The sequence below is a fragment of the Ursus maritimus genome, unplaced genomic scaffold (assembly GCF_017311325.1).
Source record: "Ursus maritimus isolate PB19 unplaced genomic scaffold, ASM1731132v1 scaffold_14, whole genome shotgun sequence".
Classification (NCBI taxonomy): domain Eukaryota; kingdom Metazoa; phylum Chordata; class Mammalia; order Carnivora; family Ursidae; genus Ursus; species Ursus maritimus.
This window is the reverse complement of record NW_024423786.1, coordinates 7,293,391-7,312,286: the sequence shown is the minus strand read 5'-3', so window position 1 is coordinate 7,312,286 and position 18,896 is coordinate 7,293,391. Positions and strand designations below refer to the sequence as shown.

The window sequence follows — 18,896 nt, the reverse complement described above, 5'->3', positions numbered from 1 at the left end:
CTGCTGTCTGCGTGGACCGGGGCCGACATCGCACGTCCATCTGCCAGGACCTCTGTGTCCAAACTCCGAGACATGGCGACCAATGGCAGCAAGGTGGCCGACGGGCAGATCTCCACGGAGGTCAGCGAGGCCCCCGTGGCCAATGACAAACCCAAAACTCTGGTGGTCAAGGTGCAGAAGAAGGCGGCTGACCTCCCAGACCGGGACACGTGGAAGGGCCGCTTTGACTTCCTCATGTCCTGTGTGGGCTACGCCATCGGCCTGGGCAACGTCTGGAGATTCCCCTATCTCTGCGGCAAAAACGGTGGTGGTAGGTGCTGGCCTGGCAACCTCCCAGTCGGGTCTGGACCCCATGAAGAGTGTCATACTTGGGCATTTTCTGGGGCAACCATAGGGGAAGGGGTCCCCTAAAGATCAGGCCCCGTTTCCTGTTTTTGTCCCTTTACCAAAAGATTCCCAAAGGACGATTGTCCTTTGTTAACGATACCAAAAAGTTCGCCTCTTCATTTTGCAAAGAACAAGGGATGTACTTTGAGCAAAGGACATCCTTGGACCTCATTTTGGCTATGGGTACTACTTTTAAGACAGAGTGTAAGGAAATTGTGGCTGGGACCCCAGAACATCCTGCCATGATGCTCCCTCTGAATGGGGCTTCTCCAAAGCCTCGGGACCATGAGCCTCTCTCTTCTCAACCCCACAGGGGCCTTCCTGATCCCCTACTTCCTGACACTCATCTTTGCGGGGGTCCCACTCTTCCTGCTGGAGTGCTCCCTGGGCCAGTACACGTCCATCGGGGGCCTGGGGGTGTGGAAGCTGGCCCCCATGTTCAAGGGTAAGTCTGCAGAGTGGGGCCACATGGCAGGGCTCCTGACCACAGACTTGTGGTGAAACCAGGGCCTTCCCGACCCTCCCGGCCCCCTGGAGAGAGGGACCTGCTTGGTTCACTTCTGAGCAGAGTGGAGCCCTCGAAGGGGCCAGGTGGCAGATGGCAGCCCCGGCGAGGATCTAGAGTGGTGGAGGTGGACAGGAGGCCCCAATCCAGACGCCCTGTACACACATCAGCCTACCCTGACCCGTGAGCTTATTTCCCCAGCCAGGGCTAGGTATGACTTTCTTTGCTTCCTTGCTCAGTGCCTGACAGACCCTGAGATGGATCCGTGGAGAATCGTTCTTGTCTGGCAAGCCAAGACCCCCGCCCCCCTGCAGCCAGCCGGTGCTGGGCCCCAGACCCAAGTCCTCCCTTGCCAGATGTGCGTGGCCTTAGCTAAGTTCCTCCCTCTGTCTTAGCCTCGCGGCCTCAATACCACCTGTCTCCAAGGTGCGGCGAGCTGGTGGGCATCATGGAAAATGCTCAGAATGATGCTCCCGGGATAGTTGTTGCTACTCCCCGGTTGAACACGTGCGATGTCGTGTCCGCCCGCAGGTGTGGGCCTTGCCGCCGCCGTGCTGTCCTTCTGGCTGAACATCTACTACATTGTCATCATCTCCTGGGCCATCTACTACCTGTACAACTCCTTCACCACGGTGAGTGGCCCTCGCACGCCCCTCCAGAAGGAGCCGGACCCAGAGCCCACGCTCCGTCCACTGAACTACCATTCTGCTGATAGGGCTGTTCCTTGGGTTGGGGGGGGCGGGCATGGTGTGTCTTCCGCAGCCCCCGTCTCCCCGAAAGTTATAGCACCGGGAACCAAACGCCTGCTCCAGGCCAGCCACTGAGCCAGGGGCTTCGTGTGGGCTGACATCTAATCCTCCTGACACCCCCTCTTACGATGGCGGTCGTTAGCTCATTTCATATGGACTCAGACTGCCTGGGTTCAAATCCTGACCCCAGGCTATACCAGCTGTGCAACTTTGGGAAAGAGACTTAACCTCTCTGAGCCACAGTGCCCTTATTTATAAAATGAAGGTAAAAGTGAAACCTGCCTCATAGAGTTGTTGGGAGGGTTAAGGAGTAAATACGTGTTAAGGGCCTAGCACTGTACCTTGCAAAGAACAAGCACTCTCCTCACTGTTAACATCAGTGTGCGGAGGGTCAAAGAGGCAAGATCTCTTACCTGAGGTCGCAGAGCTGGGAAGTGGCCCTTATGGTGCAGCTTGGAAAGCTGGTTTTCAGAGTGAAATGATCAAGGTTCAAATTTCAGCTCTGACACTTAGGAGCTGTGTGATCTCGAGCAAGTGGCTGCCCCTCTCTGATCTCCATAATGGGGATCTCAACATGACCTGCATCTGGGAGCTGTTGGGAAGGGGAGGTGAGATCATGGATGGCTTGGAAGAGGCTCAGGGGACTGTGAAGAAGGACGAAGTGCGCTGGGACCACTGTTGCCATCCCCTGGGGGCTCAACAGGGCTTGTCTGTGCCACTGTGCCTTTGCAGACACTGCCGTGGAAACAGTGTGACAACCCCTGGAACACGGACCGCTGCTTCTCCAACTATAGCATCGTCAACACCACCAACATGACCAGCGCCGTGGTAGAATTCTGGGAGTAAGTCTGAGGCCAATGGGGGGTGTGGGTGCCTGCCAGCCAGGGCCAGCCAGAGACAGAGGCACCCTCAAAAGGGTGATGGGAGCTGGTGATGGGCTCAGGGCTAAGGGAGAAACACGAGAGAGTGAAGCCCTCTCCTCCCCCGTAGAGAGCTGGGCCATGGAAAGGGCCACTAGACACAAGCTAGAGAGAATGAATTCCTGCCTTCTTGCTTCTCCTGCCCAGTCGCTCCCGGCATTGGTCAAACCTAGCTAGAAACCAGAGGCCCAGGGACCAGGGAGGTAGCCCCAGCGGCCAGCCTCCTGGGGCGTGGAGTAGGGTGGACAAGGGTGGGGGTGCCGCTGGAGGGGAGTAACCAGCACAGGCCAACAAAATCCCAGTTCATCCGGAAAACCAGTCCAGTCTACTTAGAAACCCAAATTTGTTTGGAGTAAAGGTGCACACACGTGCGCGCACACGCACATGCACACACACACACACACACACACACGTGCACACACACACGGTTCATAGCGAAGGCCATGCTGGTTGTATCTTCAGAAGAGCACATCGTAGATGTGTGTTGGGATATTAATTTTACAAAAAGAGGTCTTGGGATCCAAGTCTCTTTGGCATGAAGGAAGCATCCACGCTGGGCAGCTTGGAAGGGCCTGGGAGCACCCTGGAAGGTTCCACTGCACCTTGCATAAGCTGCCAGGAGGAGCTGTGCTTAGGGGGTGTCAGAACACGTGATGCGAGTCTCTTTGTGCAGAAACGTCCTCGGCTAGGCTGTCTCCCTACAAATAAAAATCAGATTCTTCTCCAGCTGCTTCTTCTTTTCAGCATCTGCCACATACAATTGTCTCACACACCTTCAGGATTGCATCGAGCCATTTCGTTAATAAACATTTCTTGAGCACCTACTATGTGCAGTCTGGTTAGAGACATGGCAAACATAAGCAAACAGGCAGAGTGGCAACGCCAGATGACCAGCGCTAAGAGGAGGGGATGCACGGGGGGCTGTCAGGGCCCCAAGTTGGTACCTCGATGAGCCCAGGTGAGGAGTGACATCTAAGGTGAAAACCACGTAGGAGAGACAGGTGTCGGCAGGAGGAATAGAATGCATGAAGGTTTGGAGGCAGGTGAGAGCAAACCAGGCACAGGTGAGGGGATGGGAGTCATCCAGTCTGTTGAGTGTTTGAGGGGTTTTGGGGAGAGCTGAGACTGGAGAGAGAAGCAGGGCCAGCTCAGAGGGCCTTGCAAGGTTGGCCTGGGGAGGTTGGGCTTCATTCCAAGGACAGTAGGGAGCTATTCACTGCAGGGTTTTAAGGAGGAGAGTGACACAATCGGACATATATTTTAGAAGGATCCCTGGGGCTGGAGTGGGGATAGAGCAAAAGTGAAGGTGAGGGTCCTGCGAGGAGGGTCCTGCAGCCAAAACCAGGTAAGCAATAATCGTGGCCAAAATAAGGCACTGTCAGGTACCTTGAGCAAATAACACTTTCTACTGGTTAGTATAATGGGCCCCACGGTCTCCTGCCAGCTTCTGGGTCTCAGTGATCACAGATGTCACAATGGTCACAGTGGAAGATATCGTTCCCTGGGCACCCCCAGGCCACTCCAGGTTCCACCAGCCCCACGTGACTTTCTGCTCCCTCCACTGTTCCACCAGGCGGAACATGCATCAGATGACAGACGGGCTGGATAAGCCAGGACAGATCCGCTGGCCTCTGGCCATCACCCTGGCCATCGCCTGGATCCTTGTGTATTTCTGTATCTGGAAGGGTGTTGGCTGGACTGGAAAGGTAAGGCATGTGCACAGGGGGGACCAGAAGGGGATGGGTCTACAAGGGGATTTCCACCCTGCTCAAGGAGTCTGCACTTCCAGGAACCCCACCGAACCTGGAGTGCAGCAGGTCCCTGCATCGCTCTCTGCCTTGGTTTTCTTTCCTGTAAAATGAGAATAATAATGTTACCTACCTCCTGGGCAGTGTGAGGATGAAGTATGACAATATAAGTCGGTCACACAGAGCCATCACAAAACAGATGGTAAACTTTGCTCAAGGACCATTGAACAAACTGTCCGTGCACATCTCCACTATACCAGGTCTTGTTCTAGGGTGATCCAGAGATGAATATTCCACATCCCAGCCTTGGAGGAGGGACAGAGATGGATCAATGAATATTTAAATACTCGGGCTCTGTACTGAAAACAGTCCTGAGTTCAGATCCCAACTTGGCTGTTGACTTGGCTAGGTGACCTCAGGCCAATCACTTCACCTCTCTGAAACTCAGTTTCCTCCTCTGAAAAATGGGGCTTATCTGTTGGTTTGTCAGGAGAATCAAATGGGATGGTGACTTTGTAAAGTACTCGGCAGCTAACAAGAGGAATTGTACTTGTTTTTGTTTTTATTATTATCGAGGGCAGAGCCAGGTCAAGCTGGGGGGTCCAGCTTGGGGACATCTGGGGAGCTGGCCCATCAAGTTAGGGGGAAGGGGACTGGCCTCACTCCCATCCTTTTCCCTTTAAAGCCCCACCCCAGGGGCCCAGGGACAGAAGATATCCCAGGCTCTTACTGGACCCTGGCCTGAAGGAAACTTAGAGGAAATCCGAGTTCTGACAGCAAGTAAGGAGCAGAAGGGATTTGAACTGGATCACACTAGAGCAGGGAGGTCTGGACTACCCAGGCTGACATAAGCAAAACAGAAACTTCGCAAATTCCATACTTGGGCATGAGTACGGCTGATGGAAAACTGCCCAATTCCAGTCCAGTGGGGCCTACCACATTCTCAGATCCAAAACCAGCGTCAAAACCTCTCTGATGCATCCCTAGATTAGGCAGGCAAGAGGAGGGCACAGGTTTCTCCCAGCCCAACTTTAAGAAGAAGAAGAATGTAGGGCCTAAGGACTCTGGAAGAGAGAGAGCTGAGCTTGAATCTCTGTCTCCTGATACCTAGCTATGTGTGCTTTGGCAAGTCATTTCACCTCTCTGTGCCTCAGTCTCCTCATCTGTTCAATGGGTACAATAATAGTACCTTACAGGTTTGTCATAAAGACTGAGGAGAATAATCAATGCAAAGTATGTAGTATATGCCTAGCACCTCGTAGGTAGACAATACATGGTATCAGTTGTCTTTTGAGTGAGTCATCCAAGCCATTAGTAAACATTTATTGAGTGCCTACTGTGTACCTGGCTCCATGCTAAATGTGGAAGACAGAGTCAGGTACAAGACCTAGGCAATACATATTAAGCATGTTGTATGTCCTCATACAACCTTTCTGAGTCAGCAGGTTGATTGTACCCATTTTCCAGACCAGAAAAAACAAGGCTCAGAGAGGATAAGAAATTGACCCAATATCACACAGCTTATAGGTGCCACAGGTGGCTTCAAATTCCCTTTTCCTAATTCCCAGTACAGGGGCTTTTCTACTGGGTCGTGGCTACCTTTCCTAACCCTGAAGAATCCCAGATCCATTCAGGGAAATGAAACTAACCCGGAGAACAGTTCATACTGTCCAGAAAATAGGGTTACATCAGACTGTGAGATACAAGGGTTATTGAACTTGAAAACTGCTCTTTCACAACAGCAGGCAAAGAAATGTCATTTCAGACAATGACATCAGTCTTTTGATGATCAATTTGGCAAAAAAAAAATGTTTTTAATGATTATACTCAGTGCTGGCACCTTTGTGGGGAAGCTGTGCTCTGAAATGCGGGACCAAGTTCATTTCTGGAAGGTAATTGGGCAATATGGATCGCAAGCCATTGAGAAGTTTATCCCTTTTTTGGTCATTAATTCTAGAAAATTTTCCCAAGAATGGTATAATAATTTTGTAGATAAGTTGTATACACAGGGGTTTCCAATGTAGTGTTAGTGAAATTCGCATGAATGGATAACAGTAGGGGAGACTTTAAAGAGGATGAGAGAACCTCCTGAGGGACTCTTTTGCATAATTAAAAATCACATTGGTATGAGACAATGAAACAATGTTTAATAAACAAAGTATACACTGTGTTTTTTAAATTTTAAACATGTAAAACGAAAAAGCATGCACATAATCGGAGCACCATTTTGTAAGAAAGTGTGATCATACATGCATGGCCAAGTCTCAGAAGAGGAACATTAAAATGTTAACATCTGTGCATTTATGTACCAGGCATTTATTGAGCGTCTCCTGTAAACCGTGGATTGTTCTAGGCGCTGGGAAAACAGAAGTGAACAAGACAAGCCCTCTCCTTCACCTAACTTAAATTCCAGAGGCTGTTGAAGGGAACTTTAAGTGCTTGCGTGTGTGTGTAACTTCAAAATTTTCCTGACACCCTGTTTTACTTGAATAATTTAGACAAAAGTCAAAAAATAAAGGAGGGGTAGGGGAAAGGAAAAACCAGGTGCTGAGCTGGTTGGTTGAGACTCCAATGAGAGACTTCAGAAAAGTGGACAAACACAGTCAGGAATCCAGGAAGGCTTCCTGGAGGAAGACAAACGAAGTAAGCGCAGGGCCACAACAGATAGGGATGTAAGTGAAGTGGGGGGAGGGAAAGATGGGCGCGCTGGAGGGGGCATGGTTGCCGACTTTCCTCCCAGGTGGTTTACTTCTCCGCCACCTATCCCTACATCATGCTGATCATCCTGTTCTTCCGTGGAGTTACGCTGCCTGGGGCCAAGGAGGGCATCCTCTTCTACATCACACCCAACTTCCGCAAGCTGTCCGACTCGGAGGTGAGTGGCCTTCCCGGACTCCCCGCTCCCACGGGCTGAGTTAAGAGCACACCTGAGTCCTGAGCCACCATTTACCAGCTTTAGGATAGGTCACTGCACCTCTCTAACCTTATATGTAAACTGAGATGATTGCCAGGTACGGCTGGTTACCCCATGCAAAAGGCCATGGGGCACTGTGGCTATGATTATAATTTTGACTATTTTTTGTTCATTCTACCTATAGGTGTGGCTGGATGCGGCAACCCAGATCTTCTTCTCCTACGGATTGGGGCTGGGATCCCTGATCGCTCTTGGGAGCTATAACTCTTTCCACAACAATGTCTACAGGTGAGAGAGCCTAGGAGCGCCTTCCTTCCTGGCCACGCCCCTCAATGCCACGCCCACACGCGGTCACGCCCCTTATAGACCACGCCCTGTGGCCTTTCTCCACTTTCAACTCCACTCCTCTCTAAACCACTTCCTCCTTCCGGTTCCACCCCCTCCCTGGGATGGGTTGGGGGCACCTGCCCTGTAACCCTGCTCCCAGGCACCCTCTTCTGCCCCCTCCCCTTGTGCCTCGCTAACCACTGCTCCTGGCTCACCTCCTTGCCAGCCCCACCCTCGCTGAGTCCACCGTTTCTTCTCTGCAGGGACTCCATCATTGTCTGCTGTATCAATTCCTGCACCAGCATGTTCGCGGGATTTGTCATCTTCTCCATCGTGGGCTTCATGGCTCATGTCACCAAGAGGTCCATTGCTGATGTGGCGGCCTCAGGTCAGCGCCATGCATGGGAGGGCCAGGGCTCCTAGGGTGGGAGGGGCTAACACGCGGGATCTGCGGTCATTCCCACCATCCCTAGCGGAAGCCAGAGGACAAACGTGCAGGCAGAGGGAAGAGCCAGTACAAAGGCCAGAGACAGAGACAGAGACAGGGATGAGTGTGGTGTGTTGGCTCCCCGGCACTGGGCATCACGAAGTGCCAGGCAGAGCAGGCCGCATTTTACGGGAAACTTTCCAACACTATGGAGTGCATGCTTTTTTATTCCATTTACTAGGTGAGGAAACTGAGGCTCATGGACCATGTTCACCAAGCTAGAAAGGTGGAGAAACTGGCTGATCACAAAGCTTAGGCTCTTAATCACCTGACCATACTGGCACTTCCTGCACAATCCTGCCTTTTGCAGGGAGAAGACCGAGTCTTGCCCCCTGGGGTATAAACCTTGTTCCGACTCATCACCATGACCATGACATACTCATCACCATGACCATGACACCATGCTCGTCCCCCATGACCTGAATCTTTGCTTTTGTCCCACTTCTAAACATGTTCTCACCAAGCAGGCTGTACCCACTCTGCTCACCACACTGTCATCAATGCTGCAGGGTCTGAGGAGAACCCCAGGCAACCCCTGCCTCCCGACTTAGCCAGGAAAGCATGAACATGAGGGACCCACGGTGTGCACAGCAGAGGCCCTGTGGCTTGGGGAGGCAGCAGGACTTGTCCCTTCCCCATCATGGAGAACTGGGCTGGTCATGTGGAAAGGAACTTTCTCCACTGATGTCCTCATCTTCTCTATAAGGGCCAGCTTGTTTCTCTGGCATTCCCCAGCTACCACCCCCCTTTCCTGAGCCAGACCCAGGGAGGTTACAATTTCTTTCCTTCTCCTTCCAAGTTTTCCCCTGATCTCTTGACTAACCCCCACCCAGACACTCAAATACACTATGTCCCAAACTGACCTCTTTAAACCTTCTCCTTCCCTGTGCTTCCCGCTGCAGCAAAGGATACCACCGTCCCGTAGCCAGGACAGCCCCAGCATCATCCTTCGCCTTCAATCCATAAACCGACCAATACGAGGACCTGCCCATTCCACCTCCTAAGTATCTCTCCGTCTGGCTTCCTCTCTGCACCTGCACCATCCCCAGTGGGCCAGACCGCCACAGTCCCTCCTTTCATCTCACTGGGCCCCTGGCCCCAACCCTACTGCCTCCCCCATCTGCACACACTCTGTATCTTCATTTAGGAAAGAGGGTGCTGACAACACTCACCCAAGAGTTTCCTCTGAAGATGAAACGCAATAAAGCTTAGAAATTGGTGGTGTGCTGGTATGCAGAAGGTGCTCAATACCTTTTTTCTTCTTCTTTTTTGTCCTTCCCTCCACAGGCCCTGGATTGGCATTCCTCGCATACCCGGAGGCGGTGACACAGCTGCCCATCTCTCCCCTCTGGGCCATCCTCTTCTTCTCGATGCTGCTGATGCTGGGCATTGACAGCCAGGTGAGGACACCCTCCCTGGCACCTGCTGGAGCCCCCACCCAGCCTCATTGGTCTGAGAACAAGCAGGGAGAGGAGGCCATTGGCCATTGTCTTAGGCCCCCAGGAAGATGGCCAAGAGTTTCAGACCCATAGACTGTTCCACCACATGATACTTCAGGGTGGACCAGCTCAGCCACCTCCCCCATTTTCCAGTTGGGGAAACTGATGTCCAGAGGGAAGGGACTCTCCTGAGGTCACAAAAAGAGGCAGAGGCAGATTCAGATCCTGGGGCTTCCCTGGCTCTGCTGTCCCGACAATGCCGGATCCCTTCGGTCTTGCCCCAGAGAGTCAGGTTCTGGGTGGCTTGGGGCTGGGGTCTGCACATGGCTGACCTTCATCCCCCTCAAAGTTCTGCACCGTGGAGGGCTTCATCACAGCCCTGGTGGATGAGTACCCCAGGCTCCTCCGCGGCCGCAGGGAGCTCTTCATTGCTGCTGTCTGCATCATCTCCTACCTGATCGGCCTCTCCAACATCACCCAGGTGAGCTCACCGGGCACGCCTGTGGTGCACCTGCCCCAGGCCTGCCTGCAGGTCCTCTCCGCCCCAGCCTCATGCCCCCACCCTTCGTCTGTTCCTTGAGCACCATCTCTGTGCCAAGCCCTGCACACACAGCAGTGAGGCAGATGGGGACCCTGTCCTCAGGGTGGGAGAGTGGGAGACACAGACACTGAGCTAGAAAAGATAAGACACAGCTGGACAATACAGCCCCTAACTCAGCCTAGGGCACCCAGGACTGCTTTTGGGAGGAGGGGGTACAGGGACTGAGTTTTTAAAAATGCACACAAATTAATTAGACAGTGGAGCTAGAGTTGGGCCTTTGACATTGACACTGCCCCTTCTCCTCGCTCCCACTTTTCTTTTACTATCAATATTAATGAGCAGTCCTCTCTGTATTCAAGGCCCTCCTGGCCTAGTCAGAAGGCATACACATAACTGATGAATTGTACGGTAAATATAAATGACCCTAAAGCCATGAACTCAGCCTTGTGGGTCTACCCTTGCATTCAAATACAGTTCATTCCCAGAATATTGTTCATTTCTTCTTTTATTCCTCCCTAGTTGTTAAACACTCCCCGTGGGCCTGTCATGACACTGGAGATTCAGCAGTGAACGACAGACACAATATCTGCTCTCTTAGTGCTTGCACTTTGGTGGATAAGACTGACAGACAAATTAAACCATTTCAGAGATCGTTCAGTGCCATGAAGAAAAGACGGTAGTGGGACAGGGAATGACCAGTGAGGGATGATGCTTCAGACAGAGTAGTCAGGAGAGGGCCCTCTGAGGAAGTGTCAGTTGAACTGAGACTCAAATGATGAGGAAGAGACAGCCAGGGGAAGATGAACATAGCAGGTGCAAAGGCCCTGAGGTAGGCATGGGCTTGGTAAGTTTGAGGGGCAAAGGGAGCAAGCGGATAGGTGGAGGGTCCAGAACCAGGCCATGTAGGAACTTATAGACCAAAGCCATTTGGATTTTGTTTTTCATTTATTTTATTTTATATTTCATTTTATTCTCTCAACTTTTTGATGTGTTATATTTATGTCCTGTTGAAGCCATGGAAGGTTTTAAGCAGGGGAAAGATATAACTGATTTAGCTTTGTGGAGAGATGGTTGTGACGACCACCTCCTCTCTCAGTCCTCCTGCAGTCCCAGAAATGGGGCATTGCTCTTCCCGGACATCTTCTTCCCAATTCCCAGGGAGTTAATGCTCACACCCCCTCCTAGTTACTAGGCCTTCAGTGCTTCTTTTACTCTTCGCTTAAGCCTCCTCGCTGCAGTGTTGTCTCACACCTACCTCGCCAGACTGCAGAGCCCAGCTTGGCTGTGAACTGAGAGCCCTGGGCCCTGGTGGGAAGTGGACCCCCCTCACTGCTTTTCCTCTTTTAGGGGGGCATCTATGTCTTCAAACTGTTTGATTACTACTCTGCCAGTGGCATGAGCCTGCTGTTCCTCGTGTTCTTCGAATGTGTCTCCATTTCCTGGTTTTACGGTGAGTGTCAACCCTCCTTTTTCCTTTCCTCCCTCATTCGTTCGTTCGTTTCTTCAATCGTCATTCAACAGATACAGCTTGAACACCAAGCCCTTTCTATATGTTAGTTGACAATCGACTCTTGAACGACCCAGGTTGGAACAGCACAACCTACTTGTTCTGTGTATAAATACAATACAGTATTTTTTGATACTTATTTTGATATAGTGCAGTACCGTAAATGTATTTTCTCTTCCTTAAGATTTTCTTAATAACGTTTCTTTTCTCTAGCCGACTTTATTATAAGAACACAGTATATAATACACAGAACATACGAAGTATGTATTAATCAATTGTTTGGTATTGGTAAGGCTTCCAGTCAACAGTAGGCTATTGGTGGTTAAGTTTTTGGGGAGTCAGAAGTTAGATGCGGATTTTTTTTCTGTTTATTTATTTATTTATTTAAATAATAATATTTTTTATTATATTATGTTAGTCGCCATACAGTACACCCCTAGTTTCTGATGTAAAGTTCCATGATTCATTAGTTGCGTATAACACCCAGTGCACCATGCAACACGTGCCCTCCTTACTACCCATCACCAACCGGATTTTTGACTCTGTTGGGTGGGGGTGGGGGGTCAGAGCCCCTAGCTGCCACTTTGTTCAAAGGTCAACTGTATTTGGTCCTCGCAACAATCTGATGAAGTTAGCACAGGGTGTCCTGTATTTAAGAGACACCTTAAGATGGGTTAAATAAATTCATTTAAAGTGGGAGCCAAAATTTCTTCATAAATTTTGGGATAAGAGGGTTTGAGATTTTATCTAGAAAAGTGACACCAACACTAAAAAGAAGAAGTTCTAAAGTGAAATATTTAACAAAAGCGGGGCTATGGTGAAGAGCACGCACTCCCGGAGGAAGCGATGATTTTATTTGTTTATTTTGTGGCCCGAGGTGCCAGACTCCGCTGCATGATAGTCAAAAGGATGTCCTTCCCCGCGCTTTGATTATCCCAGCAAGACAATGTGTTGGAAATGGTTTCCCAGGTCCCTCTTAGTTCTTGATATTCACTGTACTTTCTTTGCCACCTGCCCCTCCCTCTCGTCCTCCCTCCCCCTCAGCCGGCTTCCTCGCTGGTCTGGGGCTGTGCACAGAATCCGAGTGATGCCCAGCGTCAATCTTGGGAACTTCGTGACACCTGCGGTGTTTTGCAGGCTCTGTGGTTCTTCTTTGCAGTCTATCACCGGTTGCTCGTAGCAACAGAGCAGCGGGGAAAACCGCTCTGTCCAGCAGAGTTTTAAAGGAGTGGCTAGGCTAGCTGTTGGGTGGGAGGGACACTGAGAGAGGTGGGGACATGCTTTATAAGCATCATCTTTTGTTGGTGGATATTTTCATGTGAGGTGCCTGGCTTTCTCACACAACCCACTTGCTGGGGGTTATTGAATGCTTAGATAACAAGCTGCCCCCACCCCTGGAGCGCTAATCCCATGTTACAAAGAGGCTGAAGCTTGTAGAGGTCAGGAACCTTGCCTGTGGTCTTACTGCTGGAAAGTGGCAGATTGAAACTTTGAGCCTGCAGTGCCCACAGCTCATTCATTCCTCCTGCTCTCGCTCTGAATGTCACAGGTGTTAACCGATTCTATGACAACATCCAAGAGATGGTTGGCTCCAGGCCCTGCATCTGGTGGAAACTCTGCTGGTCCTTCTTCACCCCAATCATTGTAGCGGTAAGGACAAGTCCTGACCAGCCCTGTTAGGATGAGGCCAGACCAAGCCCTGGGGTGACTCAGGTCCTGAGAGAAATTTCTGGAGGCGAAGATACCCATTCCCTAATACTTTTCCATCCCATTTGCTGAGCATCTACTCTGTGCCCCGCATGACACCAGACACATTACATCATCTGCACAAACCTCAGCGAGATAGGCATTCTTGCCCCCACTTGACCGCTGAGGGACCCGGGCTCACCCTGCCAGCATCACCCCGCTAGTTGGTGCAGCATTCAAACCAGGTGGGCCTGATTCCGAAGCCCGAGCCATGGGGTCAAGGAGGCCTCCCATCCTCAGCATCCTTTCTTCCCTCAGACAGGAGGAAACTGAGGCATGAGCAGGCCTGGGACAGCTGCCCCAGGTCCTTGGGGTGGGGGCTAGGCCACTGCATGGGTTGTGTCCTGCACAAAGGCCCTCAGCTGATGGCAGACTCGAGGCTGACATCCAATCCTTGCTGTTTGCCAAGCCAGTTAACTTGGAGGAAAGGATGCCTTTTTTACTGTCCTCCCAGAAAGGGTCCCTTTTTCTGTTGGGCAGAGGGCACCAACTTCAAATTGGTTCTCCCAGAAGGGGTCCCATTTCCTGGTGGTTCTCACAGAGGAGCCACCTTTTGCTAGTGGTCCTCTCACAGGGGAAGCCTTTCCCTATTCTATACGAAGATGTCTAACGTACTAGCAGTGGCCTTCGGTGCAGGATTCCCATGATGCCAGGCCCTTGTGAGGGTCAGCTTCATGGCAAGGGAGGTGATCAGAGGACCCATCAGCTTCAGGGTCTAGGAAGGGGCTTTGGTTGTCCAGTCTGGGGGACTGACTGTGTCCCATCCCCTCTCCTCCCCCCTCCCCAGGGTGTGTTCATTTTCAGTGCTGTGCAGATGACTCCTCTCACCATGGGAAACTACGTGTTCCCCAAGTGGGGCCAGGGCGTGGGCTGGCTCATGGCTCTGTCTTCCATGGTCCTCATCCCTGGGTACATGGCCTACATGTTCCTCACCTTAAAGGGCTCCCTGAAGCAGGTAAGTCCCTTCTTCGCTTTTCAGATTGCTAGTCCCCTTCCCCTGCTGTGCTGGGCACAGCCCCTGCCCTCGTGGAGCTCAGTCTACTTAGGAAACGGACAACTCAATATCCAATGACAACAGAATGTTGGAAGTGCCATGATTTGGGTAAACCAGGGAGATGGGTTAGCCCTGCCTGGGTTGAGGAGGGTTAAGGAAGGCTTCTTAAAAGAGGAGATAGCTAAGAAAAGGCCTGAGGATGAGCCAGAGTTAAAAGTAGAAGCAGAAAGAATGTTCCCAGAAGGGGATAGGAAGTATGTGCAAAAGCCCAGGGGTATAAACAGCCTTTGGTGAACTGAAGGGAGATGATTGCGGCTGGAGGGTAGAGTAGAGAAGGATGCAGACGGGGTGACGAGAGATGAGACTGAGGATGTAAGAAAGGCCAGATCATGAAGGGCTTTGAAAATTAGGACAAGGACTTTGAACTTTATCTTGAGGGTAATGAGGAGTCTCAAGGGTTTGAAACAAGTGAAGGGTGGGGTCCGTTGTATTGTGGGCTTACTCTAGACCCCTTTTGTGGGCTCAGTAAAGACAAAACGTGGTCTTACCCTCAAGGAAGTATGTAAGGCAGGCTGCCCTCGGCCGGGCCCGCCAGCACATTCTAGGTCCGCACCAGCTCTTTGTTAAGTGGTATTGAATTCTCAAGTGAAACAAGGCAGTGCTGGAGGTACCCAGGTGCTGGAGACATTGATGGATTAAGTGTAAGCTGAGAAGATTCACTGGGGAGACGTGGATAATCAGAATATGGGGGGGCACAGCTGGGAGGCCTTGGATCAGTGGTTCTCAACCTTATTTCTACTAAGATGGACCTTCCAGACCAATTGGAGCCAGAAGAGGGAGCTCTGTGGTCTGTGGCCTGAGGAACACAGGGTGGGGGTTCATGTGCAGCCCCTGGACCAGCCTCCTCCTTTCACAGATGGAGAAACTGAGGTCAAGCGGGAAACCACTTCCCCACCGCTTGCAGGAAGTTATTAGGAGAGCTGAGGCTTGCAGCCCCTTCTTCCAGCTCCAGGCCTGATGCTTTCATTTTCCACAGTCCTATGCTGAGCTGCAAAAGGCAGTCAGGTCTTGGAGCGGCAGAGAGGCAGAGGCGGTGCTTTTGAGGAGGGGAGCATAGCCTGTGCAAAGGCCCAGGAGTGGGCACATCTGAAGACAGTGCATGATCTGAGGGGACAGGGTTTGGGGGAATATGTGTGGAGAAGGTAGTGGGAAATTCATCCATTCAGGAAATATGTATTGAACACCTACTATGTGCCAGGCAGTGTTCTCAGTGCTAGAGACACAGTCGTGAGAAAAATAGGCAAAGTCCCACCCACTCCAGGCTTATATTCTAGTAGAGGAAGACCAACGATTCACCAAATAAAAACATGTTACATAAAGGATGAGTACTATGAAGGAATAATAAGAGTAGAAAGGGGTTTTAGGGAGTGCTGAGTGAGGCCTTGCTGAGAAGGTAACACTGAGCCAAGACCTAAGGAGGTAGAGATTGAGCTGTGTAATTATCTGAAAGGAAGGATGTCTCAGACAGAGGGTACAGCAAGTGCAAAGGCCCTGAGGCAGGTGCTTGTTTGACATGTGTGTGGAACAGTGAGGGGGCCAGAGAGTATGGAGGATGTGGGGACGAGGCCAGAGTCAGGGTGCGTTTAGAAGGCAGAACAGGCAGGACAGACTTGAAGAGGTGGGGGAACGGAGCAGCCAGTCTTCCTCCTCCTAGCCCAAATTCTCCCTGGTGCCCACAGCGCATCCAGGTCATGATCCAGCCCAGCGAGGACATCGTTCGCCCAGAGAACGGTCCGGAGCAGCCCCAGGCCAGTGGCTCAGCTAGCAAAGAGGCCTATATCTAGGGGTGTCTGGCGGCTTGCCGACCCGACACTCTCACCCCCCAACCTGGCTGAACGTGACCACCACTTGATGTCTGAAGATACCGTCTATCTCAACCTACCTCGAGTGGCGAGTCCAGACACCATCACCATGCAAAGAGAGGGGAGGTGGGGGACAGTCACACCCCCGGTGGGCCCTGCCGTGGGCAGACATACCCGATGGCCCCAGCACCTGCACGCTGGTGACCTTTTGAATCCGGGCCCCATAAGCATCAAGCAATCAGCCTTTGTGACTGTGCGGTAGATCGTTTTTATCCTGCCAGCGAGCGCGATGTGGTGAGACCACACGCTCATGGCTTTTAGTCATATTCCTGACTGTTCTCTTACTGCCGAAACCCATGACTCTTATCTCGGACTTTGCCGGAGTTCGGTTCCGTTGGAACGCTGCTCTGTACACATGAAAAGGGCATTCTGTATAATGGGGATTTCCAGGGAGAGCTCACTCGAGGAGCAGGGAGCCCGCGGAGCTCGGACTTTAATTTTTTTGTTTATCCTTCCCGAGGCAGCTTTGACAAAATAACCCCCAAGGACCTCCATCAGTTACCCCTCCCGCCCCTCCCCCAGCTGCTGCTGCGTCTACAGCAATCTGCAGATCGTCCTTCCCTGCCGCCTCCTAGCCAGGCCATGCTGATTGCACCTGGCCCAATAGCGATCTTTCCAGATGGCCCAGCTCCCTCACTCCCTCCTTGGAAAACTGCCACAAGCACAATTGATTTTTTTTTTATTGCCATTCTGGGGGCCTAAGATCCCGCTGGGGAAAATCCCTAATCAGGAGCCCCAGTTTCTCTTAGGCTACCCCGTTTTATGGAGCACAAATCAGGTGCAGAGGAAATCAAGGTGAAGGTTTGTCTGTCCTTGAGTCAATATGGATGCACTTATCTTTCCGGCTTCCCCTTCAGCTGTGTCCTCACTGCCGCCCCAGTCAAGACTGCTGCCTTCTTCATTCATATTCCTCAGTGGGAACCCCCTCACTGCCACTAAACTCTCCCCAGCCCACTAACTGAGGAGCTAGTGTTAATCCAGACCACCCCCTGCCCCCTGCCCCCCCCCCAAGTGCTTCCGAGATTAAACTGCTTCATCGAGAAGTAGTAGTTGTTTCTTTCTGGACCTGGGCTCCGTGGCGGCGGTGATGGCGGCGGTGGTGGTGGCAGGTGGCAGATCAGGCAAAGACAGTTTCTTGCAAGCTCCAGTGACTCAGCGTTTCTCCTTTGCCAGGAGGATGGGTTCCCATGTAGCAAATCGTATGTTGTGCCCCGTAGCTCCTTAGCTCGTTAGCTCACAAACTGTGTTTTACAACTAATCCTTAATAACTGTGGTGAATAACTGTGACTGTGGGTTTTTTAATCTCTCGTCATTCTCATCCGACAGTGACCAGCATACCCGTTCTTGCAATAAGGTATTACCCTCAGAATATTAAGCACATTCCTGTAGAGAAGCATAAAGTACGTGTACACGTATAAAGGCGCGCACACACATTCATCCCCACGCGTGGTATATAGGGTCTGACTTGATATCGTGTAGGAAATCTCAAACCTTTTCCTGAGGTCATCTGTAAAATAGTCTCATTGCTAAGGCATCCCAAATGCCAACTGGTGAGTCCATGCTCAAAATGCATATGTGTTGTTAAACTATAGGGTTTAGAATGAAAGGAACCCTTCACTGTGTCTCATGGTCCCACCCCCCATCCTGTGTGAATTCCTTTAGAATAAGGGCAGGAAGACTTCTGACTTTCTCTTTGTTCTTCCATGTGAAACTAAGACCAAGTCTTTCTAAGACAAATGCAGTGTACTTAATGTGTGTATGCAAATCTGATTGAGATGTTTGGCAAGAAATCCCCTAACCGATTTCCATCCAAACCTACTTAATACAGCACAATATTACGTGTCGTACAATTCCAGTGAGAACTGTGAATATGTGTACCTTTTTTTAGTATTTGCCCTGGGGGAAAAGATATTGTATTATCATATATGCTTTTTTTGCAATAAGGATTTATTCTCAGAACACCAAGTAAATCTATCTCTATATAAAAAAATAGATGTAATATATACATATTCAAACTATATACAGAGCCTGTTTTAAAAAAAAATTACAGTATTATTTAGAAAAATTATCTGTTCTATGGACCAAATGTAAAATATTTATAAACGAAGATGCATTTTAAATGTCTATAAATGGTGTCATAACTAGAGCACGGGCGTTATGTACGTTTCTAAGAATTTAGAGGAAAAATAATAAAGGTTCTATGATATACAATGTCAGGCCTTCAGTTCTTTGGGGTGGGGGCACAACAGCCTCTTTCACTGGAACAACAACACATACACACAAAACTATTTTTTCCCCAACAGAGAGAGAACTGGGCTCAAAAATCCAACAAGATACAGCCGCGTTTCCCAAAAGTCCTGGAATGAGTGAATACAAATGACTCCGAGCTATGTAAGAGAGGTGTTCTCATTGGGAAGCAGGGCTCTGAGAGGCCACAACTCTGTTCAAACCAGAAACTGACTCCAAAGCAGAGACAGGCAGTGGCACTCTCAGACACGCTCAGCACCCGAGGAGCCCTATCACATGCTGTCTTACTGGAGCTCCTTCCCAATTCGAGCCCACCACTCACCCCGGAAATGATGGCCCCACACTGAGCATCAGAAAGCGGGAGTACTGAGGGTGGGCAGAATGTGCACGTCTCCTGAAGTGAAATCAAGACAACTTAGTTTGTGCGGGACTCTCCTATTCTGGAAAGAACGGAACGCACGCG

General features: G+C 50.8%; 1 protein-coding gene across 1 annotated transcript; it reads left to right on the top strand.

Annotated features, from left to right (window-relative positions):
* SLC6A1 (solute carrier family 6 member 1) lies at window positions 1–18,240 on the top strand. The gene is made up of 14 exons (XM_008697885.2): window positions 1–310; window positions 701–832; window positions 1,424–1,524; window positions 2,374–2,483; window positions 4,135–4,267; window positions 7,050–7,184; window positions 7,408–7,511; window positions 7,814–7,938; window positions 9,325–9,437; window positions 9,826–9,957; window positions 11,365–11,467; window positions 13,074–13,174; window positions 14,058–14,225; window positions 16,004–18,240. The coding sequence occupies exons 1-14, from the start codon at window positions 73–75 to the stop codon at window positions 16,106–16,108; spliced, it is 1,800 nt and encodes a 599-aa protein (XP_008696107.1). The 5' UTR covers window positions 1–72; the 3' UTR covers window positions 16,109–18,240.
* Window positions 18,241–18,896: the final 656 nt, after the last annotated feature.